General features: G+C 37.2%; 4 protein-coding genes and 1 non-coding gene across 10 annotated transcripts; 2 read left to right on the top strand and 3 right to left on the bottom strand.

Annotated features, from left to right (window-relative positions):
* LOC18776075 (60S ribosomal protein L37a) lies at positions 122–1699 on the bottom strand. Its single transcript, XM_020563636.1, has 5 exons — positions 1608–1699; positions 1251–1290; positions 675–763; positions 506–588; positions 122–416 (listed from the first exon to the last, which is right to left on the bottom strand). Exons 1-5 carry the CDS (start codon positions 1608–1610, stop codon positions 353–355), a joined length of 279 nt encoding a protein of 92 aa, XP_020419225.1. The 5' UTR covers positions 1611–1699; the 3' UTR covers positions 122–352.
* TRNAE-CUC lies at positions 1900–1972 on the top strand. Its single transcript has one exon. It is a non-coding gene; the product is annotated as a tRNA-Glu (tRNA).
* On the top strand, positions 6993–11999 carry LOC18778069 (alpha-1,3/1,6-mannosyltransferase ALG2). 6 transcript variants are annotated; one of them, XM_020563628.1, is made up of 11 exons: positions 6993–7100; positions 7201–7266; positions 8534–8586; positions 9180–9307; positions 9389–9505; positions 10017–10210; positions 10294–10399; positions 10526–10676; positions 10825–10964; positions 11291–11457; positions 11536–11999. In XM_020563628.1, the coding sequence occupies exons 4-11, from the start codon at positions 9247–9249 to the stop codon at positions 11827–11829; spliced, it is 1230 nt and encodes a 409-aa protein (XP_020419217.1). In that variant the 5' UTR covers positions 6993–7100; positions 7201–7266; positions 8534–8586; positions 9180–9246; the 3' UTR covers positions 11830–11999. The 6 variants fall into 6 exon arrangements, with proteins under 6 accessions (XP_020419217.1, XP_020419219.1, XP_007209203.1 ...); XM_020563630.1 differs by having other exon boundaries at positions 8523–8586; XM_020563629.1 differs by having other exon boundaries at positions 7043–7119.
* Positions 14554–15383, bottom strand: LOC18775708 (meiotic recombination protein SPO11-1). The gene is made up of 3 exons (XM_020563485.1): positions 14994–15383; positions 14852–14915; positions 14554–14774 (listed from the first exon to the last, which is right to left on the bottom strand). The coding sequence occupies exons 1-3, from the start codon at positions 15109–15111 to the stop codon at positions 14645–14647; spliced, it is 312 nt and encodes a 103-aa protein (XP_020419074.1). The 5' UTR covers positions 15112–15383; the 3' UTR covers positions 14554–14644.
* On the bottom strand, positions 20225–25400 carry LOC18777274 (SNF2 domain-containing protein CLASSY 4). The gene is made up of 3 exons (XM_007210966.2): positions 23640–25400; positions 23377–23538; positions 20225–22464 (listed from the first exon to the last, which is right to left on the bottom strand). The coding sequence occupies exons 1-3, from the start codon at positions 25350–25352 to the stop codon at positions 20560–20562; spliced, it is 3780 nt and encodes a 1259-aa protein (XP_007211028.1). The 5' UTR covers positions 25353–25400; the 3' UTR covers positions 20225–20559.

The raw sequence follows: 25413 nt of genomic DNA, 5'->3' as shown, positions 1-25413 counted from the left end.
CTGGCAGCAAGGAAAAGATCTGCCAACATGTCGGTCTGTACAACGACGACTTATTTCCCAAACAAGTAGAACTAATAATCCAAATAACCACTACGCGAAAAGGGCATAAGACCATTCGAAGTATTAAACACAAATCCAGAAACTATTTCAATTGCATTGAGAACAGACCCAAATTCCAACAGGTAAGCTAAAAATCTCAGATTAAACAAATACTACAAGTCAACATGGCCTTCCATCTAACAAGTTCTTCAAAATATAAGCAAACAAAAGGAGAAACATTCTCAAAACTGTTTGAAAGTGTCTATCAATACTTGCAAATGCTCAGAGCGTAGTAGAGTGGAGTAACCGCAGCTCAACTCTCAGTTTGCTCTCTCAGCCTTCTGATTGTGCTCCTAACCGTCACAGCACTAGCAGTGCTGTTAAAAAAAAAAAGAAAAATCAATAAGTTGATTACTTGGACTGAAAATTAAAGTAACTATGAACAAAAGTGAAAAAGGATTCTTACTTCAAGGTATAGGCGCCGCCTGCCTTCACTTTTCCGCAGTCCTTGCATCCCCAAATTCCAACAGCCTTTCTTTTCACAGCATACTATACAACAAGGAAATCAAAGATTCTATCATTTTTCAATAGACAAGAGTAAGACTAAATTTGTTGAGGAAATAGAACCACACTACCTTGCCGCAAAATTCACAGAAATACTTGCTGTGTTGACTGACTTCCATCTTCTTAATCTGCTTACGCAGACTAGCACCATAACGGGTTCCTGCAATAAACGGCAGAAAATAGAATCATATACACTTCAATGCAGAATTAAAACTTAAACATACAGTGCCATCAGGAGATCATGGTATGCAGCATTGTTGCCCAGAGAAAGAAATAAGCGTAGCAACATAAGAACAAATATTTCTCTTACCAAAAAGAGAAGGCCATCTCATACAATTTTCGAGAAAACAAAACAGAAAATGGAAAAAATCAGGTGTAATTCCAATAACCAATCCAACCAATCCTACCATTACACCTAGTCTCAGCTATTAACAAACTGGAAATTCAATTACTTAGCATAAAACCACAACATAATCTGCATATCAACCAAGTAACAAAACCACAAAAGGCAATGAATTTCAGACATATAATCATAAAACACCATTACACAAGAAATCGGAAAGACAGAAATGAGATCAATATATGGCTCAAAGGCTGAAGCATAACAGAGAACATAGTACGTGAGAATAAAAGCATTAGCCACTTACCATATTTCCCAACAATACCCGCCTTCTTTGTCCTCTTAGTCTGCGAAAAAACAAATACCATTTCTTATAAACACACAACGCTTGGAAATACCAAATCAATATGCAATAAAATTCATCCAAGACATTTTCAAAAACTAAATTCACAAATCTTACGAAACGAAAACCATAACCCAAAATTAAGATTTTTCTTCATTTTCCCTAATTCAGAGCTAGTTCAAGATAACAACAAGCTCTTACGATTTGGTTCCACAAAAACCAAGCCTACATTACAGAGCATTTTTCCCAGAAAACTTAAACAACAAACAAATTTCTGTGAATACAAACAGTCCATAAGTAGAGAGAGAGAGAGAGAGGTACCATTGTTGTGGGTACGAGGGTCGCTGGCTGTGAAGGGCTGAAGCGGCTGGTACTGACTTCTCAGAGCAGTAGAGGAAAACCCTAACTTGGTTTGTTCTAATTTATAGAGCGCAAATGGGCTGGATCATTTTAAAACGGGTCAACCCAGCTGGGTTTAAAACCAAACAAATAAGTCTTTGTTGAGGGTAAAAAAAACAAAGCCCAAATTACATGAGAAACTCCGTGTAGGCCTAATCACCAACGAACCAAACCATGTCATTAAAAATGACTTGGACGTGACACTACAACAAGTTCCGTTGTAGTCTAGTTGGTCAGGATACTCGGCTCTCACCCGAGAGACCCGGGTTCAAGTCCCGGCAACGGAAATTCTTTTTTAATTTTTAGTTTTCAATAGTCTCCAAACTCAAAGCTAAATTCTGAAGCCGGTTATGCCAAATTATCTTAGCCAATGAGTTTTATTTTATTTTATTTTTTTAAAAAAAAATCCAAATGATTGAGAATGAATAGCAAAAATGAAGACAGATGCATACGGGTTAACTTGACGGTAGAGATCCCTAGATTAGGGCTCGCAATGGGTAGTGTCATCTCAAGATTATATATGTATAAAAAATACTCAATCCAAACCCAACCTGTTTAATAAACGTATCATTTACAAGTTAACCCGTTAATTTTCCGTGCGAGTTTCAAGTAGTGTTGAGTTGACCCACTAAATGGTAGCAAATAAAAAACAAAGTTAACTATATGTTAAGTAATATGACATGTGTTGAATAATTAGAGAAGGGACATGAATGGAACACCAAATTGGGAACATCGGATCCGCTACCCTTTAATAAACGTATCATTTACGAGTTAACCCGTTAATTTTTCATGCGGGTTTCAAGTCGTGTCAAGTTGACCCGCTAAGTGGTAGCAAATAAAAAAAATCCTAATTGCATTTTTTATTTTTTATATTTTATATAAAATTGTGATTGTATTTTGCCTCTCTCTATGTATGAAGATTGAGAAATACAAATAAAATAAATTTAAAAAATGAAGAATAAAAAAAGGGTTGGCAGGTTGACCCATTTAATAAATGGGTTATATAAGTATTTTAACGGATTAGTGGGTTGACTCAAAATTCACCCATTTATAAATGGGTCAATGACAGGTTGATCTGAAAATGACCCGAAAATTTAATCATGTGGGTTGACCCACTAATTTTCCATGCAAATTTTAAGTCGTGTATCGGGTCGTGTCGGAAATTGTCATCCCTATTGTAGATGCTTTTACCCAAGTCATTTTAGGCATATAATAAATGTATAATAAAACTAATATTGACAAAATATTATTACTCATGAATTTATAATAGTCACATATTTTGTGGCTTAATATGCAATTAATTAGGAACATGATTACTTTTTATGACTTAAGAACTGTGACAAAAGGATCTCTTGTTTGTTACTATGGAGTGAATTTGATATGTGAAATGTTAAAAGAAGACAAGATTAATTGAGTTGATTATGATGATCTCCGATAATTAGTGTTGTAGATAGTCAATTTATTAGTGATTCTATTTCTTGTATTATAAAGATAATTAGCACAATATATGGTTTTCTAGTTTCTTGTATAAAGTTGTAAGTAATTCCAAGGGAATATTTTTGCTCACCACTTTAACCCAATGTGTATTATCACTATCTTTCTAAACACTTGACACTTGTTCATAGGGGTGGGCACTCAAACCGGCGAACCGGAAATCCAAACCAAACCGCACCAAACCAAACCGGAAAAAAACCGAGTTGACCAAAAAGTCAAAAACCGGTCAAAAACCGAACCGGACCGGTTTGGACCGGTTCCGGATCCGGTTCCGTGTCTTCAAAAACCGAACCGGGCCGAACCGAACCGGTGAAACTAAAAAAATATATAATTTCAATATATATATTTATATTTAATGCTATATTTTTAATTTCACTAAAAAAAACATAATATTTATCCAAGTTCAATGTCAAAATATCTCTATTTTCTCACTTTAATATTTATTTTTTATATGAAATTGAATAATTTGTTAATTTTCAAGTAAAAAAATAATATTTCAGTTGAGAATTGTATTAAAAAGTAATTTAAAAAAATAATTTTTATAATCCAGTTCAAAACCGAACCGAACCGGAACTGGACCGAAACCGGTTCAAACCGAATCGGACAGTTTTTGAAATTTTTTTTATTAAAACCGAACCGAACCAAACCGGATGAATAGTATTGGATCGGTTCTAATTTGAGGCAAAAACCGGTCCAAACCGAACCGTGCCCACCCCTACTTGTTCATGGGCCTAACCATTGTTAACTTGTTGTGTTGTATTTGTGGAACTATGGTTATGCTCATGGACATGTGTCAAGTGTTGAAAAGGGTGGTGATGATACCTCTTGGGTTAAAGTGGTGAGCAAAAATGTAAGGGCTTTTTTTTTATAATGCAATTGATTAATTTTTGTTAATTTTTTGTCATTGAGTTGCTCTTTCAAAAAAAAATGGTTCTCATCTCATGTCATTGAGTATTTGGAACGATAATGAAGACATTTTGTTATGGTATGCTAAAAGCATCTCCATCAACCTTTTCAACAGCTTTGGAATGCTAAAATATGTGAGCCACATTATCAAAATCATCTCTAACAGTATTGTCAAACTCAGTCATAAAAGCTGCAACCTCTCTCTCTCTTCGGGACTGGTAAGTTGACATTGACTTAATTGAATTGAAGAGTCTGTTGGGGCATAAATTACTAAAGTAGCAAATAAGCCTTTTCAAATTGCTACATAAGTCTACAAACTTTCATTTGAATAGTTCAATTTGCTACTATTCTTGGAGATGCTCTAACTACGTACTCTATGTCATACTGTGTACCTTTGTCATGGCTTAGGCCATAATATAAGAGGAAATGACTAGCCAAGATAGTCATTCATCAATGGGAGTAGATCCGATCTTCCCAATTGGGTGTCCCTTTCGTGTCCCTTCTCTAATTATTCAACATGTGTTATATAACTTAATATATAGTTTACTTTGTCCCCAAAATCGACTTAGATATATTTAAATTGTAATAACCCGGTCCTTAAATAATATTTAATTATTAATTTATTAGAGAGAAAGACAATTTTGCCCCTATATTAAATTAGTAAAGAAAAAAATTTGACTTTTTGATCGAGAAGGAATTTGGAAATTTTGCTTGTACTGTTGCGTAGAGCGCGATGAAATGAGTCTATAGATACGTAGTGGGCTCGAATCGAAGTTATAACGGGGAAAATACGAGCAAATTACTCTGAGGGACAAAAACGTAATTTAGAGTAAATCAGATTTTAAAAAATCTGTCTCTCTCTCTCTCTCCATGCAAACACACCCCCTTCCCCCCCCCTTTTTGGGGCAATTTTCCTCCAGCCAAACCTTCATAACCACCGCCATACCACACCCCGACCATCGTGACCGAACCCAAATGCACCAGCGTCAGCTCCGCCGCCAAGCCCGACCCTCCCCTGCCGTTTAGCTGCCATGATTTTGCCAGAAAACCATGAAACCTGACCGGTTTCAGTCGAAATTTCACCGGCGTCGTACGTCGTCCTCCGGCCACCAATCTTGACGAGTGAGGTATGCTTTTCCACCTATTTTCCATGCTCTAATTGATGGTTGGGTAGGTTTTCATCGATTCAAAGCGTAAATAGTTCGATTTTCGAGTTAGGGTTCGGCCAGTTTTGGGATCTCAATTTCGGCCACTTCCGACCAGTTTTTGGGGTAGGTCCAAGAACAAAAGTGGTTCCAAATAGGGTTTTCCCCTAGAGTAGGAGTTTGGGCCGGCAGTTTGGAGTTTTTCCGGCCTCCAGAGATCAAACTCTCGGGACATGTGCCCTGGGTGTATTGGAACCTCTAGGAGCTTCCGGATCAAAATTAGAGGTCGTGGACCCCACGGGGTCCCAGGTTGACTTTTTGGGACTTTAGGGCTTTTTGAGTTTCGAGACACTTTGAAACCATTCTAAATGTAAGGAAAGTTTTTGTGGGCATATGAATGATTTTATAGTTAGTGCATGCACTTCTAGGAGCCGGGGGGTCCGGGTTTTAATTAAATACTTATATCGAGCAGTTTATTAATTAAGTATTCACGATGGTTTAATCAGGCACACGGGCCTAGACCGACCCGCAGGAAGGACCTTCAAGAGGTTAAGCTCGGACCAGGAGTGAGTGGACCTTTGCTTTCATAAATGATTTTATGCAATTTAAATTCATTATTTGATCTTGAATAAGTATTCAATAGATCGAGGGCTTTTTAGCATATGTTGCTAAGATTAAGTATTTTGTTTATTTGCAGCGGTGCCTATCATCACGAAGATGGAGGGAGGACGAGAAAAACAACAAAGAAGGATCTATGAGGTGGTGGTTAGCACTTCGAAAGAACTTGAAGCGATGGAGAGATATAGGAGCAAAATGGGTTTGGAGGATTCTTCCCCCCTCCAGGGTTGTGGTGGCTGGACCAAATCAAATATAATGGAGTTATGATACAACTGTCTTGGAACTGTCAAGGGTTTGGGAACCCCTTGACAGTTTTGTATCTTAAGGAACTTTTACGTTCCAAAAATCCCAGGGTGGTGTTTCTAATAGAAACGAAGAAAAATCACCATCGTAATACAAAGCTTCGTCCATAGCGTGGATATAAGAAAGGGATATCTATCGATTCTATTGGCTCTACAAGAGGTATGAGCGTGTGGTGGAGGAAAGATTATGAGTCTTCTAGATATTAGATTTACGGGCCAACCCTATACTTGGAAATAAGAGTTAGAGGAAAGATTGTGATTAGATAAAGGTTAAACTGAGGTCTCACTAATCTAAATTGGATTGAAACTTGGGTTAACTCCCATGTTTCCCATTGCCCACGAGTGGGCTTAGACCATTACCCATATTATTAGATTGCAAACAATGATTAGTTTATCGTATGATAAATTTTGCAATTTCAAGCTAGTAAGGGAGGATTATTATAAAAATGAAAGACTATTGAGTTTGTTAACATATTGAGGAGGATAGCTTCGACATAAATACAAAATTATCAGAAGAGATTGGTGAGGTGAGATTTCATAAGTGGGAATTCACCAAATGCCCCGAGCAATAACGTATGATTCCCTCTATTCGCACTAGATTAGGGTCCAGTTCTCTTAGGGCATGTTTGTCAAAGGGGAGGGGACTAGACAAGAATTATGTAGTGAGGACCTTTTATATGACCGTTAATAATAAAGATATAAAATCTTACTTAAGAACCATATATAAGGCCCCGACCATAGAATGACTCGGGGACTACAAGAGGCTATCATGCCAAGCATGAGCTTATTTAAGAAGCTCACTAACAGGGCTTACCTTAGCCCATTTAAAAAGCAGTGCTTAAATAAGGCGGCCCAAAATAACGAGCCCATCTCTCGCGAAAACAAAACACGCTCGTCTTCGTTTTCACGCTCTGGAGCTCTCGTCTTCTTCTCCAGTTTCATGAGCGAGGGTCTTCATCTACCTCTCTAGTTTGCCTCAATCTCTCCTCTTCTCTCCTTTCTCCTCTCTCCTCTACTTTGTCCACTGATTTTAATTTTGATTTTGTGCAGATTTAACGATTGGGGTTACTTCTTACTCTGTGCAAATCTTAAGGCTTTCATTGATTCACTGTTGAGGTAAGCTCTGCTAGCTTTATAATTCATCCTTTATTGCTTCTTTGATATTGGTTTTTTTTTTTCGTTGGATTTATTTTATTAATTTTTTCTGTGATTTCTAAATGAATCGTAATTGGGGAAGTAGAAGAAAAATATTTATGTGTTATATTCGGATTTGTATTGGTCGTATTGTTGATTATTTGGGATTGAAATTGTGGTCTAATTTCATTTTGCAGCTTACAATATGTGATTTTTCCTTTTCCTTTTTGTTTTTTGGTTGTTATTGACGCTATTGAATCTGGAGGACCCATTTATTGCTTTTCTAAAGTAAGCTCTTTTTTTTTTTTTCTGGGTTTACAAGTGCATCTGTGATTGTTTTATTTCAGTTTGTAGGCGGTGAAAAATAGGCTGGATTTATATGTTCTGTGAGAGTTGGTTTTCTGTTTCAATATACAAAGAAGGTGGTGAAGTCTTAAAGTTAGGATAAATGTTGTTTTCAATCAGTTTGGAGCTGAAGCTTGTTTCTTGAGAAATTAAGCTTTTCTAAGACCCAGTTTTGTGTTTTGAAGTATGCTCATTTCACTATTCAATTCTGTGCTGATATGATATTCTTCTTCTTGGCATTATGCTCATGGCTCTGGAATTTCAGTTTGCAATGAATCGCTTTATCAATCTGAAAGATTAGTTTTGTGTAGAAATTGAATGAAAGTAAATTGTACTGCATCTGTGTTGCATGTCTATACTAAGGCCATCTCCATTAATAAACTATCTGATTACCATACTCAACTGATTATAAACTCTTGAAAACTGTATAGTTTTGTAAGTGAGAAAGCTTTGAAGTTTGTTGGTTGTATTAAAGGATAATATGTATTTTTTGGTCAATTGGGTCTAGTGTTTGATGTATTTTTGGTTTGCAATTACTACGTGGACCAAGGAAGACTCGTGTTCTATTGTTCATCTGCTGATTGATAATTGTGATATGATGTTGGGTTTTGTTTTGAGAAAGTTAAGTCAGACACAGGTTCTAACAATTCATTTGAATAATTAGGTGATCAAGTTGGGTAAGTTAGTTTGGTGTGCTTCACTTGATTGATTTGGCGATCAAGTTGAGTTGGATTGAATTTGCAATGCATTTGGTTTAATTTACTTGTCAGGGTCGATATCATAGAATTGTGTGGATAATGTAATCCCTGGGCTTAATTTGGTCATTCATTTGCATTTATTTAATTAGTCTTTAGTCTAATTTTGTCTTAACTCTTTCTGCATGGGGATATGAGGATGCTGACAGGTTTGGCTTGGTGAACCTTCTCTTTGAGGACTGAGAGGCTGTAGATGAGAGAGGTTGAGTGGTTCTATGGGCCTGTTGATGACTTTTATATATGTATTTGTTTGTAATAGTTAAATTAGTTTTGGATTTATTTAGTAGTTCATAATTTTTGTAATTATCAGTTTGTAATTTTTTTATAACGCATATTTAAGAACAGAAAAAAAATGATTTAATGTTTAAAATAATTATTTTATAGTTTAGAAATATAGTCCTGTCTTGGATTGCACCAAACATAGGATAGTGCTAAATAACACTAGTTTGCCCCTTAGACCCCCTTTTTTTTTTTTTTTTTTGGTCGAAGCCCTTTAGACCCCCTTAGTCCAGCACTCCACCAAATATAGGATAGGACTAAGTCCAAGCCAAGCCAATCCAAGCCAGTCGTTGAATTTAGTCATGTCCAGTCCAGTCCTGTGTACCAAACACCCCCATAGTAGATAGGCCTACCAATGGGTTATTTTAAGATTAGGTTACTTGTCTTTTAAGCAAATTCTACCTTGTTTCAATCTTGTATTTGATTTCATAGACACCATGTTTTTTAATTTTACACTAGTTCATGTCATGTAATGCTGATTATACTTCTAATTTCCTATCTCTCATCTGTATCCAGTTTTGACCCATTATTCTCCTTGAATGAGAATTTACCAAGAACTGGACAATCTTTCATTTGTTGGAAAATGGCAAAGAAAGGAAGCTCAAAGTTGAATATTGCCATTATTCATCCTGATCTGGGTATAGGTAATTTCTATTTCTTCTTGTCATCATTGAAGATTGTAAAGAAGTTGTTTTGGCCTTATGTTTTTGTGATGTGATGTGCAGGTGGAGCTGAAAGACTAGTTGTTGATGCGGCTGTGGAACTTGCATCCCATGGGCATAAAGTTCATGTTTTCACAGCGCACCATGACAAAAATCGCTGTTTTGAGGAGACTATTTCTGGTGTGCCTTTTTTGTACTTCAAATTTATCTTTGAAATCATTGTATTTGTGAAAATGTGGTGGGGTTTACTTAGGGTTGGAATGTCTATGGTACAATAAATCAAATAGGTGTGTTCGGCAACCACAAAAACTCATGCCCTTATCCTACATCAAATTGTAATGCCATTTGAAAGTTGAAATCCGAGACTTATATGTACACAAGAAGATAAAATTTTGTATGCATCCTTTGGAGGAAGAAAAGAAGTCACAGTAGAATACTGAAAGATTTCAGGTTCAAGTAGTCTTGGTGTGTGTGTGTATTTCTAGGAGTACCATGGTTAGAAATACAACCTGCCTTGAGAAATATATCGCATAATACTACTAAATAGACAGATGGGTGTTAGACCTTAGAGTTGGAAGATGGCTTATGCTTTCTGCTTCCTTTTTGGGGAACCTGTTCTCAGTTTGGTGTTGGTTAGCTGTCATTCTAAAGCAGTGCATAGTTTGATGTTTTAATGTCATCGGTTTGCCAGGTACCTTTCCTGTGACTGTATATGGCGCTTTCCTACCCCGACATATATTCTATCATCTTCATGCTTTGTGTGCATATCTGCGGTGCCTTTTTGTTGCTGTGTGTGTGCTGGTCATGTGGCCATCATTTGATGTGATACTAGCTGATCAGGTTTCTGTTGTCATCCCATTGCTGAAGCTAAAGAAGTCAACAAAGGTGCTTGCACCTATCTTGTACGAATTGTTATGTAGCATTGTTTGCTATTATAGTTGTTTTATGTGTTACGTCTTTGTGTACAGGTTCTTTTTTATTGCCATTTTCCAGATTTATTACTGGCTCAACATACAACTATTCTAAGGAGGATATATAGAAAACCGATAGACTTCATAGAAGAAATGACAACTGGTCTGATTCCATTTCTTGGTTTTATCGTTTTTATGTGATGTGTTGACTGCATCTCTCTAGTGTTCTTTTGTTGTGTGTGTACAGCTATTCCTTACCATATTATTTGTTTAAATGATACTGCTGCAGGAATTGCTGATAAGATTCTTGTTAATAGCAAATTTACGGCATCTATGTTTGCAAAGACCTTTAAGCGTCTTGATGCGCGAGGAGTTCAGCCAGCTGTTCTTTACCCAGCTGTCAATGTGAATCAGTTTGATGAACCCACCGATTCTTATAAGTAATGAACGTGTTTGTGTATCTGTTGTTTCCTTATGGTTTTAGGCATGCTTTTATGATTCCATATCTAACCATTTGTTAGATGACTTTTCTTTGAATTTTATTTGGTAATTTACAGTTTCGGTTATTTGTTTATTTCCTTGTTGTAGGTTGAATTTTCTGTCCATCAACCGTTTTGAGAAGAAAAAGAATATAGACTTGGCAATTTTGGCCTTTTCTATGCTTCAGACCCTAGGAGGAGATGTGCTTCAAGGCCCCAATCTGGCTGAAGCTTCCTTAACAATTGCAGGCAAGTTCCTACTTTTTTTATCTGCCTGGGTAGTCTTATTGATGGACATTTTATGCTAATTAGTAAGTACACCCTTTGAAAAAAAAAAAAAAAAAAAGGACTTTAAATTACTATACAAGCTACCGGGTTAGATATGCTTGGTCCTTGTTTTCGGTAATTCTTGATGATATTTGTTTGGGCCCTATACCAAAGGATCCAATGCCTACTCGAATGCCTGCCGGTTGACATTGATACATTAATCCAGCATCATTTCATACTTTGATGGATAGAATTGCATGACTTGTGCACATATGGGTGAAAAAATTGATACATGTCTTTTGTTTTAGGTGGTTTTGATAAGCGCTTGAAGGAAAATGTTGAGTACTTGGAGGAGCTCAGAAGTTTAGCGAAAAGGGAAGGAGTGTCTAGTCAGGTTAACTTCATCACATCTTGCTCAACGGCTGAAAGAAATGCACTTCTCTCCCAATGCCTATGTGTTCTTTATACGCCAAAGGTGCTAATTTCTTTATTTGGTTCCATTGATTGGATATAGTGAAGAAATGAATTTGACGTGCAGTATTCAATAATGCAGGATGAACACTTTGGCATTGTTCCTCTGGAAGCGATGGCGGCTCACAAACCTGTTATTGCATGCAATAGTGGGGGCCCTGTAGAAACAGTTAAGGATGGTGTAACAGGATTTCTTTGTGAGGGTAACCCAAGAGAATTCTCCTTGGCTATGGCTAAACTCATTCAAGACCCACAGATGGCACAGAGAATGGGTACAGAAGCTCGAAAGCATGTCACGGAGTCATTCTCTACAAAAATATTTGGTCAGAATTTGAATCAATACCTTGTTGATATTGCTCGGACAAAGAGAGACTGAGAATAAATTAACATAGCGCATGATACACAGACAGTCGCTTTAATATGAATCTCTGCTTTAAAGCGACTGCTGGAAGCTTCAGATATTACATAATGATGATGGCAATTAACTAACTATACTTGTCCTGCATTGGAGTTTATGTATGGTTGCGGCGGGCCCCATTGACTTACAATCTTTTTGTTTGGTGGAATTTGACGTACTTTAGGTCTTGGAGAATTAACATAGGTGAAACACTGAAAGCCTAGCCATGTGAATCCAAATAATTTTGTTTTGAGTATAAGCGATAGGGGAGGGTGAGTTTTACAAAATATTTATTGGATGCTATGGGATTTCAAATCTTTACCTACATGGGCGGAGGCGAAAGAACTCAACCAATCGATTTATACCCCACTGACCCAAATAATTTTGTTAATGTATAGCCTAAAGGTGACCCATACCCTTAAGAAACTATATTGCAAGTATTAGTCTTACCCATTTTATCCACTATACTCAGCAATATGGAAGAGGTATCCAAAACATAGAAATTCAACTCAGCTGGGATAATTTTGTAGGCCTATCTCAAGTTCTGAACAAAATCAGACTTACACATGTCAAGTTCCTGATCAGTAGGATTTCAAATTCCAAACCATTTGGCAGTTGTTTGGACCTGGAACCCCCAAAAATGGGAAATGGGAATGTTTTTCAATTTAAAGGGAAAAGGGAAACGTTATTAGAAAGAAGTGAGATGCAAAATGAGAGAGCTGAACACTAACAGAAGAAGAACACATGAAACTAAAATATGAAAGGAAAAGAAAGAGCAACAAAAACAAACCAAACCAACCAATAGAACAACATGGAATTGTGAAAATAATACGTAAAGCTCATTTTTGTTAAGAGAGTTTCACCTAAATCCACAGGGAGACATCCCTAAAATTTGTCAGGCATCTAACTCCATCCATTTTGTAATTCATATCCCTTATATGAACTCTGCCAATGCATAGCGGCAAGATGAAGAAGCTGTGTCCTCCTCGTGCAGGTTAAATACAATGGCTATCGTTCCTCCGTAGGAAATTTGGCCGCATTGAGGCATTTTATCAAACACATTGCCCTTAAAGCAAAACTAATGGAAGACAGTTATATTCGATTGACCCCTTTTGTCTCTTAGTTGATACGCAAGTGATCTAGTATTCATGAGTAGAAATCCAAGTGAAGATTACTTCCATGCTCCTCTTTTGCTAAATAATGCTCTACATACAGCCATCAATTTTCTTCACCAATTAATATAGCAGTATACATGTTAAAGTTTAGGGTGGACCTAGAGTTCGAATGAATGAAACACTGTCACATTAATTTCGTGAACAAATTTGTCGCTCCCACTAATCTTATTTTTTGTACTACAACTTGTACATGTATTCACCACTTTAGATAAAAATTCTTCTAACATGAAAGTTAAAGGTGTTGGAATTTTAAAAGGTTTTAAAAATTTAACCGTTTTATTTATTTAATTATTTTGGCTGTTTTATTTTATTTATTATGGAGGTTATAAATATTTAATATTCAGGTTTTATTTCTGGTTGGTGAATGCCTTAATTTTTTGGTTGGTGAACTTTTATGGTTGGTGAAGGTTATATGTTTTTGGATGCCTATAAAAGGCCACTCCTCCTTCACATTTGACACACACAAATACACACAATAACACACGATATATACAATACACTATCAGAATATCACATACACATTCTAATTCTCTCCTTTTCTACTTTTACATATATTCTCTACTTTATTATTATTATTTTGGGCAATGGTTATGTGACTTGGATACCTATATCTGTCTGTGAACGTGCTCATAGCGGATCTTGAGTTTGTGTACAAGGGGTCGTATCTTGGAGTCTTGTAGACCGTCAGTACCTGCACGTAGGGAGGCTACAAAGGCTTTAGGACAGCGTCTTTGACGTGCTTCACCGTACCAAACTCACCTTCTTACTTATTATTTATTTTCTTTTTACTTACCTATTATTTTGTTTTCTTCAATTTTATTATACCTTCAAAGCTTTCCAATTTGTTTATATGTTATTTATAATATAAATGTTTTGTATTTGGCTTTACGGAAATAGGAAAACTATTATTTTTTATAACAAAAGGAAATATATATATATATATATCAAATTGCAAGAATAAATTTTATAAAGACCAATATGATTAAAAATAAACCAAGAATCCATCAGAGCAAATTCTGATAAAATTTCTGCAATGGGTTCTTGCAGCTTTGCTTGAAAGGTTCATGAGGATAGATCCTTGACTTTTTTTCTATGTCACCATTTATAAATTAATTTTCGTTGAGATAATTTCAAGTATTCGTATATATTTGTAGTTGTATTCTGGCTGTCACATTCTCAATTAATTCCTAAAATCTCTCTTCTCGATATTCCTTGTAATTTGGATTGGGATGAAATAATTATGTCCAGTTGTGAAATTAGTGTTTACATTAATTTTACTTTTCGACTTTTACTTCTTAATTCTGATTTAGAGATATGACTTGTAAGTGTGAATATAGGATAGGACGGTTGTCTTTAAACATTCGTCACAATTATGCAGGATCAACATTCAACCATGACAATGAGTCTCTGGATGTTCCCCCATTTTTGCGCCACACCGAGTAAGGGAAAGAGGGGAAAAAAAAGGAAAAACAGAGATTTCGGTTGCGATTAACTGACATTTAATCAATTTTTGTACCGTAAACAATGGTTTTGCAATGAAAATGTTGATTATGCTTTGCAGAAATCCTATAACTTTTTTTCTCCTACAAGCTAACAAACAAGTACAGATGTAGAAGATGTTAGATGCATAATACTCCACCTTGAATTTTAGATGGTATGTACACGGCCGACAAGAAGTTAAGTTCATGCACAGACAATGCTTCTAACTCAAATTTCAGCCCTCTTTCCAGCATCAATTGTAGTTCCAATCTAAAAGAACAAAACTACTTCATGTTACTTAATCCAGTCACATGATGGATGAAACAAGAAAGCTAACAGAGTCTTACCTCCACTTTGGCACTTCTCTTTGTAAGTAGCATCTACGTAACATGGCTTCCGTTTTCCTCTTGTCTGGCATGGTTATAAGGAACCTTATTTAAAGTTACCAGAATAAATAGTAATGCCAATGTAAAGCACCATGTCTCTCACCTTCTGCTGTCAAGGGAAGGAGACACTGTCGTGGAAGACAGTACTTCTCCGAGTCCAAAAGGAAGGCTCCAAGCCAGAGTATCTCGGGGACCCCTAGTAATTTTGCATCAAAGGCCATTTGCTTGCATACAAAAGAATTGACTTTATCAGAAGTTTTCAATCCTCAATATTTGCAGTCTTCCTTCCTAGTTAGTTCTGTTTATACCAAAATAAACGGCCTATTACCACTGAACACGTGGAGGGAATCGTTACTGATCAACGGACCCCTTCGGCATGCTCCCTACCGAAGCCATCTATCTTGGCCTTTTTTACCATCAGACACGTGCCATGCTCACAATCCATGCCCAGTGTCCCACATCGGAAATATGAGCACAGTGCACACCTCCCAAGGCCTATAAAAGGAGACCCATATCCCCAAAAGGAGGGGATCAGAACTAACGGTATGCTATCGTATGATCTATCAGTTAAACTTTACTAAATCCGTACTTACTTAACCATCGGAGAGCCTTCGGCCGGTACCACACCGGTACTCAAGGATTTACCGAACGTGACCTTTTGTAGGTACTTACCCTTCTGCTGTGGAACATCTACCGAGGATAGTCACCTACCGAAGGCCTAAATCACTAAGTTGACGAAATACGTGCAGAACCACTTTTTCGCATCAACAAGTTCATATGTTAGTTGAGTTTGTAAACTATACATAACTAGTTTACAGATTGATCAAGAAGCCTAACCATAGAACTAAACCGATATGTGGACATGATGTCAAAACCGTATGGATCACAGTCTACCAAGCAATAGGTAGGGAGACGCAGAGTATCAACAAGAATCCCCAAAAATCTGGCAAACATAAATGAAAAGTACGTAAACGGAATAGACAAAAGGGAAAAGAAAGTACAAACAGCATGTAAGGCAAGGCACTTTGTACTTCCATTTATCATAATCCAAGTTCAAGTCTCATAACGAACTATATCTTACAAATAACTCAGATTCACCTGAAAACACAGAAGGGTGCATGTCATAGATATCTCTCTTAAACCCATGTCTGTTTTCTTGCAGAAGTTGCTGAACAATTACTAGAACCCTAAGCAAAACATCTGAAACGGATTCGCTGAACCAGGTAATCAGTAACTGGTACCTTGCATAAATCTCTTGTACATTTATGATAGAGTTCAATTGTCTGTTAATGTCGTTATGAGGTTGATAGTCTGACAACATAATATCCATAAATCTCTGGTTTTCTATGCCTTTATTGTTAATAAAAAATGAAAGATGAACACTCATTTCAGTTCATTTTGATAAATTAATCTGTTTATTATAAAAATTGGCGAGGGCCTCTGATTTTTCTTAGCAAATCGCAGGGCCGTGAACTCCATCGTGAGTGCTTTCCCTCCATAATTCTTGCGTTAATGGAGATTTTTTCAAAAATAATTTCTGGGTATTTATAAGATTGCTTGTGGGCCGGGTAAGTTTAGCTCGCTTTATAAGGAATATGTTAGAGTTGAAGGGAAAAAACAAAGTGATTTTATTATATTTGGATAAGAATAGTACATGGCTCGGTGTAAGCTAATTGGCCTTCTACACTTAGCATATTGACTTATTGACCACCACACTTGATTTAGAATAGTTTGGGCTATTTGGCCCTTACACTTTGCTTAGTTTGGGCTATTTGGCCCTTACACTTTGATTAAAGAGCTTCTTTTTCTTTTTTTTGGGTGCCTTAACTTTTTGCACACTCCACATGGAGGAAAGTTTTTTCCTCTCATGCCATCTCTTTTATTTTCACTATCTTCTCCTCTAGAACTTTCTTTAGATTTCGTTCCCCTTCTAGATTTCTTGAAACTTTGAATTGAGTATTGATAGCACGTACCTTGCTTTTGAGTCGGCCCATGCGCCCATAGTTGATCGAATGCGACTCTCGAGTTGAACTAGCTCTCGAACCAGCTCTGACGCCCAATGCAATCGAACCAACTCTGATACCACTGTTAGATTGTAGTAGGTGTGTGATGAGCGTATGTGATGCTCTGATACCACTTGTTGGGTTTTAGAGAACAAAAGAGTGATTTTATTTATTCAACAATAGATGGGTACAAGGCTTTATAGAGGAGTAGGTTTATTGGCCTTCAACAACTAGAAAGAAACTATTTGCTAGGCTTATTGGCCTTTTGGCTTATTGGCCTATTATTCTCTCTCTCTTTGCTGGCTATTTGGCCTATTCTTACTCTCTTTGCTGGCTATTTGGCCCTTATAGGCTAATTGGCCCTTACACTTTGATTGATGAGCTTATTGGCTCTCAACATAGTTTGATTTGATTAGCTCTTGGCTCCCTAATGGTTTGGGAGTTGATTGGTTCTACTCCACATTCCATTGTGGTTGCATGCCTATTTATAGGCTTGATCAACCGACATGCTTTGTTCCACCGACTTGGGAAGATTTCTTGCAACCACATGTTTGTATGCTCTAGAGATTTCTTCCACCGCCATACTCTAGCCATTCACTTATCACTTTTTCTAGAATATTCCACCATATTCATTTTGCTTTGCTGCCATGCAACTTCTTTATTGTGAGCTCTTGAATTCTCTAGATGATTCTTGAAATCTTAAACACAAATGTGCATTATTTTCAACAGAATAGAACTTTGTGTTTGTCAAACTTGAGTCTTACAATGACTAAGGCACAGACCAGAGAAAAAAATTACTAAGGCACTATATATATATATATTGGAAGATCATGATGCTATGATCATATATATATATATATATATATGATCATAGAAAATACAAAAAATTTGTGTTAAGTTTCATTTCATTGCAGAGCATCATGATCTTCCAATATATTTCATCAATAAAACTATTTGTAACATAGAGGGAAGTAACATGAGTTATTCCCTGCAAATGTCTCCTTTATACATCAGCAGTCTGTTTGACCAACTAGTATTACAAAAGGAAATCACAGAAAAATCAGCCATCATTCAGTATGCACACATAACCAGCCTCATGTTTGTTAAGTGTCAGCTCCTCCTGGAGTCGATATGGAAGATACACAAGGGAACCAATATCGGCGAATACCATCTTTGTGGCCATCATCAATCATTGCAAGACCCTCCTGAGAAAAGCAAGGGTTTCTTGAGCCCCAGCAATCGTAGTATGTATATATAATAGACTGAAGGGAAGAGTGGATAGTAAGAGTTAGTTCAGTAAATGTCATCAACTTACATCTAGTAAAGTCTTGAATGCATCAATTGCACAGCCAGTGGTCCAAGATAACCGTCTCTCTACCTCATCAACAATCACAAATCCTTGAGCCTAAGAGAAGAGAACCGGAACATAAGCGCAAGTAACCCATCTAGATGCATAGTCTGAAATATCGATAATATCGAGGAAATATCGAGGATATTTCGGTTTTTTCGAATCACGGATATTTCGGAACATATCCATGTACATATCGTATAAATATCGACAATATCGACGATAATATCGGAAAAAATCGATGTCGATAATTTCGCTCACATTTCAGCAATATTTTATTAAAATATCGGTGTAATATCTTTAAAATATCGAAAATATCGATGTGAAGGAAAAAAAAAGTTTTTTTTAAAAAAAAAAAAGGGAAAAAGGGGAGAAAAAAGCACAAAGGGGATATGAACCCCTCCCATTTTACTCCTCCAACACCTTAAACACCATATCACTTATGTTTTTGTGATAATATGCTAAAATATTTATATTTATATGGGTGGTATGTTAACAATTACATACAAAATTATTTTGGGGATTTATCATTTGACGACTACTCTTCACAATACACTTACTCTACATATAGAGATGATGAAGATAGTGAAAAATTTGAACCTCGTAGGAACTCTATGTGGTACTAAGTCACTCATATATTTATACATGCAATGTATAAAGTGTAAAATATTATAGTAAATCATTATATATAAATGATTACGGTGTATTTAATCTTTTTCATTAATTATTACATTTTTTTTACACTCATAGTGTTTGCCCGCTTGCTGTATAATCAACTTGAATTAGTTAAATCCATCATGCAATGCATTTCCTTTCTAATTTTTTGTGATAAACTCATAGATAATTGACTAAATAAACATTTTCCAAAGTTTCAATAAAAATTTCCAAGTTTTTCTTACAATTTCCGTGGTTTTTATTCAATTTTTATCGATATCGATAATATCTCGATATTTCTATCGAAATTTCCATATTTTTGGACTACCGATATTTCCGATATCATCAATATTTTAGACCTTGTCTAGATGTCAAAAATCAAATAAGTTCGTTGAAATTTATACTCCTGGCAAAGGTAGCAGGAAGATAAAACAAAAATTTGCAACCTGGGCTAGCTCTAAAATTTCAATATGGTCTTTGTTCAACTCAGTTGAAACAGAACGAACAAGCTTTCGCTTTCCAACAGAAATCACATCAAAACCATTACCCAATACCTGGAATCAAGCAACAGTTTTTAGTATAATGCATCACTTAGTCAACAATCATAATAGTATGGTACTAACTACTGCAGTGATATAATATGAACTGCTTAAGACAAACTTTGTGAAATGTTTTAAGAGTCGAAAGCATCATAATAAATCATAAAATACAGAGTTTCAATCATGAGATCAAAAGGGACTACTACTACAACTACTCATATACAATGGTAACAAAACCTAATCGGCCTTCCAGCAATCACCAGGCTAACAACCTAAAAGAACTAGCCACAGTCTTCTGTCACATAGCAAAAATGTGGCAAGAATTCAAGCCCCTTGGAATACTGGATTGATACAATGGCAAAAATGTGGCAAAAATGGTAACAATGAGATTGGTTTTAATCTTGGCGACATTCTCGCCTAACAACTGATATTGGTCCTGCAAAACCAGCATGGCTTGGTTAATTGAGTTTCAGTAATTAACGGCATTAATCAATGACGGAGAAGAATTTGTGTACGCCCGACCCTTCAATGATGGTCATAGGGCATCTATGGCTAAGCAGTCCTATTTTGCAATCTGATGAAGGAGCAACAATTTGTGTATGTCACAGATAAGTAAAGACTTTCTTGGTCATGGAAATGCAAAATGTCATTGCCAGCAATTGTCATTGGGCAAGTTGATTTCACACATTGTGTCAATCCAGTATTCCAAAATGAACAACGATCACTAAAATGCTTAAGAGGCAGTCTAACCATTTTAACCAAAGTGTAGGGAAGAGATATATTGGGAGACCAAACACAAAACCGTAGTCATTCCTTCCATGGGAGATAACAAGGAGTCTACAAAACCTTCTCATTCAACCATGACAGAAGGAACCAAGTGATCCTTGTATCGCAGCCCTTGAGTGAAGACAACTACAGCACAAGGAATTACTCACAGCTTTATACAAGGAAGTAGAAAACCAGATCCTATATCGTGCTAATTGTCTTTACAATACAGGAAAGAGAATCATTAATTGTCTTTACAATACAGGAAAGAGAATCATTAATTAGTTGACTATCTACAACAACACACTAATTATCGGAGATCATCAGAATCAACTCAATTGATCTTGTCTTCTTTAAATCTTAACCAAAAGTTGACTGGCCTAGCTGCTCAAAGTATATGTCTTCATGCAGTAAAGCTATGCTTTTAAATATGTGCTTCAGTTTCTCGTGCTGAGCCATCTCTTCCAAGATTTTATCCTCTGAAACTGTGGCTCGGATTTCCTTCTCGAGAGCCTTCTTGTCTGAATCAGAAAACACCAACTCAGATAAACGACTCTTGTCAACTTGGCGACTGTATTTATCCTCTTCGTTAGCTCCGTCCATGAGGAGATGGTAGACAAACACAACCTTCTTCTGTCCCAGCCTGTAGGCACGGGATATTGCTTGCCTCTCCACAGATGGATTCCATGCGACATCAAGCAATACAACCCTGGAAGCTCCAACAAGGCTTATGCCTTCGGAACATGCTTTAGTTGAAGCTAGTAATACCTTGGCATTGCTAGATGGATCATTGAAAACCTTCATCGAGGATTGACGCTGCTTCATATCACATTTCCCATCCATATACAGCACCTCTTCCCCTTCAGTCCACTGAAATAGAGATTTCAGAAGATCCCTTATAAGGATTAACGGATCAAGGTATTGACTGAAAACCAGAACTCTTTCCTTCATAGCATCGCTGAGCCGAATGAGTTCCATCACAAATTTTGCCTTGACTCCAGCATCGGGATTTAATTTAAGCTCCTCTAACCTACCCCGGTCGGCAGAAAATGCATCTTCCTTATCCTTAAGCAAGAGGGAAGGATGAATACATATTAAAGCCTCTAGGTTTTCATATCGAAATAGTTCCTTCACCCCTTGAATTCTCTTATGAAACTTCACCTGTAGCGGGGTTGGGTGTAAAACAACTATTGAGTTCCTTAACCCGGGAAGACTATCTTGTAGCACAGAACCTTTATAGACATGGACAAATGGTGCAATCCGAGCTTTGACTTCTGTAGCATGTTTTTCTTTGTCATCAGCAACTTTTCCACTACTACTAGCCACAAAAGTCCATTTCGATTTTTCCCCATTGCTTTTCCGGCCTCGTTTTTTGGGAAGATCCTTATTGAATTTAGTAGAATCAATCGAGGCTGCAAAAGTGGGCCTCACAATGCAGATTGTATTGAATAGCTCCTGAAAGTTATTCTGAAACGGAGTTCCAGAGAGCAGAATACGGCTTTTTGTTTTGATTTCTGACAAAGCCTTCCACATATGACTTTGATCATTCCGAGGAGTGTGTCCTTCATCAAACACTACAAGACCAGGAAACTCAAGAAGGATTTTCCCCATTTCGTCAACTGAGCCAGTTTTTTGTGCTCCAGAAAGCTGCTCAAACAGCCGGTAAGTAATCCCCAGGATGCTTCTGTTCTTTTTCCAGGAATACAACTTCAGCATTCGCCTGTTCTCTTTATTAACACTTCTCCTGCCTTGAGCTTGCATCACCAAATTTACAGCTGTTTGATTTTCTTCGCCAGATAACTCCAAGTTGTTAAGATTGTGAAACGTAATGTCAAACTTCCATTTTTTAAACTCCTCTTCCCACGTAAGGAGCATGCTACGAGGAGCAATCAGAAGCGGCCTGCAATCTGGGAATAACTCCATGTATGTCTGGAGAAAGACAATGGTCAGGCGAGTTTTTCCTGTTCCAGGAGCATGTGATATGATGCATCCATTCCCACCAACACTACTTGGCTTTTTCAACTTGTCAAGATGAATACCACCCGCTATATGGTTCCAGATAAACTCAAAACCTTCACGCTGATGGGGATACATACTACTTTTAACACCAGGAATTAAGTCCCACACTGTGCCTTCAACGTGAGGATGAGAATTACAGCCAGAATGGCGATCAGAATCAGAAACATGGGATTGAAGCTCATCAAAGATAGACCGGTTGTCTGTTTCGGAGCCTCTTTTGTCAAATCTTCCATAAGGGCAGTCAAGCTGGAATGAACATACACAAGGGAAAAATCACATATCGGATATGCTAAAGCATGACAATTAAGTTGATAAGCACGGAGGTATCAGAAAGCAGACAAGGAAAGTAAAAGACGATCGGAAAATCAGACCCTATATACTAAATCATTCTTTTTTTTTTTTTTTTTTTTTTGGCCAAGATATACTAAATTATTCAAAGCAACATATTTGACGAGACTCAAGAAATCCTTTAAAAAAAATTGAGATTGGCCAGAAACATTGCAAGGACATTCACCATAACTAACTTGATAATTATGATTTGAATGACTAAAATCAACAAGTTGCAGCTTTTAGAAGTAACAATGGCCCTCCAATGAGCATTAAATAACCCCTTCCGAGGATGAAGGATCCTCTCAACATCAAAGAAAGAAAGCATTGTCAAGTTAAGTACACCAAAAAACAATTACTGTCAAGTTAAAGACCAGAAGCTTTGAGTAACCAACTGAACTAAACCAATGATCAAGTCCGAGCATATGCAAGAGCTATTTACAAATACAATAAAAATCTAATAATAACAAATAACAGTTGAAATATGCCAATTGGGTCAATAACTTGAACAGTGAGTTTGCTCTCAGATCCAATCAAACTTGGCCAACTCATGTTACAGGGAATGGAACGTCAACACGTCATAGTTTCATTCCAAATAATGGACCCATCTAGGTTAGCAAGCCCTAGCTCTAAGTCTCTAAATCTAGAACTTATATGGATAAAATTGCCAACAAAGGATGCATCCTAAAGCATGTTCCAAACAACACGGAATGCTCTACATGTAGTGTTGTCATAATAATAACTAGATTCTAAGTTTTAGTGCAAATGAAAAATGCTAACATAATCAGTCTTAACTGAAAGGAACATGCATATGACAGTTGCAGGACTTACAAAGTCTGGTAAAATATACTTGATCTCCTGATCTATATAAGAGCAAAACTTGCATAGGAGTCCAATCTCTTCATCAAGTATAAGCTGATGAACCCCTCTCCTACAGAGGCTAGCTACTGTTTCAACTTCGTTAGCAATAGGGAGTGAATCTTGATTTTCAACCTGCCAATCAAACATTCACTTACAATAAAACATCTTGTGCAAGAAACAAAAATGTACTTTCTAGGAGCAGAGTGCAAACAATGTTGTTCATGTCAACCTACCACATTAGAATCAGGGGACTCAATCTCAGAAGCTCTGAGAGCAAATTCAAGATCGTCCCATAGTTCTTTTTCTTCTGGATCACACTCTGACTTCTTTGGTACATTTGACTGCTCCCATGGAAAAGTAAACTTAAGTGGAAGAGTTGTCATCTCAGATTCTGGTGGATTTCTTTCATCTTTAGGGCCTTCATCTCCAAAGGAAACTGACCCTTCCAGTGTCCCTTCTCCCTTCTCATAAATGGAATCTACAAGAATCTTAAAAGCATTACAGTCCTTCTTTGCCCGCATGGACATTCTGTTAGTCAGATTCTCGATATCCCTTTTATTCTTCTTGCACACTCCGTGGACACCGTTCCATTTACTAGGACCACCATAGGTCTTGTCACTTTCATAATTTCTTCTATCATCATCATCAGTCCCTGTTTTCTTTTTGTGGCACCTAGTTCTTGGACCACTGCAATTGGCGTCATCAACATCCTCATTGTCATTATCATGCCCGGAAGAAGAATCCTCATTATCCTCATCAACACAAAGTCGTTGATTTACCATTCTCTTCTTTTCACTTCTTCCACTAACTCGTGAACGATTTCGTTTTGCCACACTATTAAACTCTTGTGCGGAATGAATAGGATCATCTTTGTTGCTATCAATGTCATCATCTGCATCAACTGACATATCCAACCCAACCCTTCTCTTTCTCCTCACACCAACCTCAACACTTCTTCCCTTTCCCGCTTTCCCACTTCCTTTTGTAATCTCACTAGCATCAATGTCCTTCCCCTTCTTCACCTCAACATCACCCTCAACACTTGTCCCCTTTCTTGGTTTCCCACTTGTCTTGATAACCTCTCTTTCATCATCATGCCCCTCTCCACTGCATGAATTCGACTCCTCAGAAAATACAGAACTTTCTGACTTTTCTTGTTCAAAAGACTCATCTTCTGATTCATCTGAGGCATCAGAAATAGCATCCTCACTAGAACTACTCTTCCAAGATTCATCTGAGCCATCAGAAGCAGTATCCTCACTGGCATCACTCCTCTCTGTACTCGAACAACCAAAACCTCCTACTTTCTCTTCACCCAAATACACCACCTCACCATCACTATCCTCCACGTCAACTGGACACAAATTCTCAATGTCCACAGCACCAGATTTAGAATTCTTTCCATTTGATCCGGCACTCTCAACATGATCAAAACCCACAGAATCATTGTCTTGCTTTCCAAATGAACTTTCACTGAGGATCTCCACACTGGCCGCTACACTGTCATCAGAATCATCATAACCGGACCTCTGTTTCTTAGACCCCTCAGCAGATTTTCTTTTCCCACCCTTCTTCTTGTTCTTGCCTTTTGTGGATGGACTCACACTGACTTCCTCATTCTCCTCAGAGTCATCAACATAAATACAGTCCCATTCCTTGGATCCCTTGCGTGATTTCTCTTTCATATTGGGCCCATCATGGAGTTTTCTTTTCCCACTCTTCTTCTTGTCCTTGCCTCCCACAGAAGGACTCACACTGGCTTCCTCATTCTCCTCAGAGTCATCCAGAGAGACACAATCCCATTCCTTGGACCCCTTACGTGATTTCTCTTTTTTATCAGACCCATCACGGAGTTTTCGTTTCCCACCCTGTTTCTCCCATATCTTCCTCCAGTATTTCTCCTCACTTAGCCGTGTCCTCCTTGCTACAGGCGCGTTATAGTCCATGAGCACCAAAGATTGAACCTTTTCCACCAAAAACACAAAAAATTATAAAAAAGTCAGCTCT

This window comes from Prunus persica, chromosome G5 (assembly GCF_000346465.2).
Source record: "Prunus persica cultivar Lovell chromosome G5, Prunus_persica_NCBIv2, whole genome shotgun sequence".
Lineage (NCBI taxonomy): Eukaryota > Viridiplantae > Streptophyta > Magnoliopsida > Rosales > Rosaceae > Prunus > Prunus persica.
This window is presented reverse-complemented; position numbering and strand designations above follow the sequence as displayed.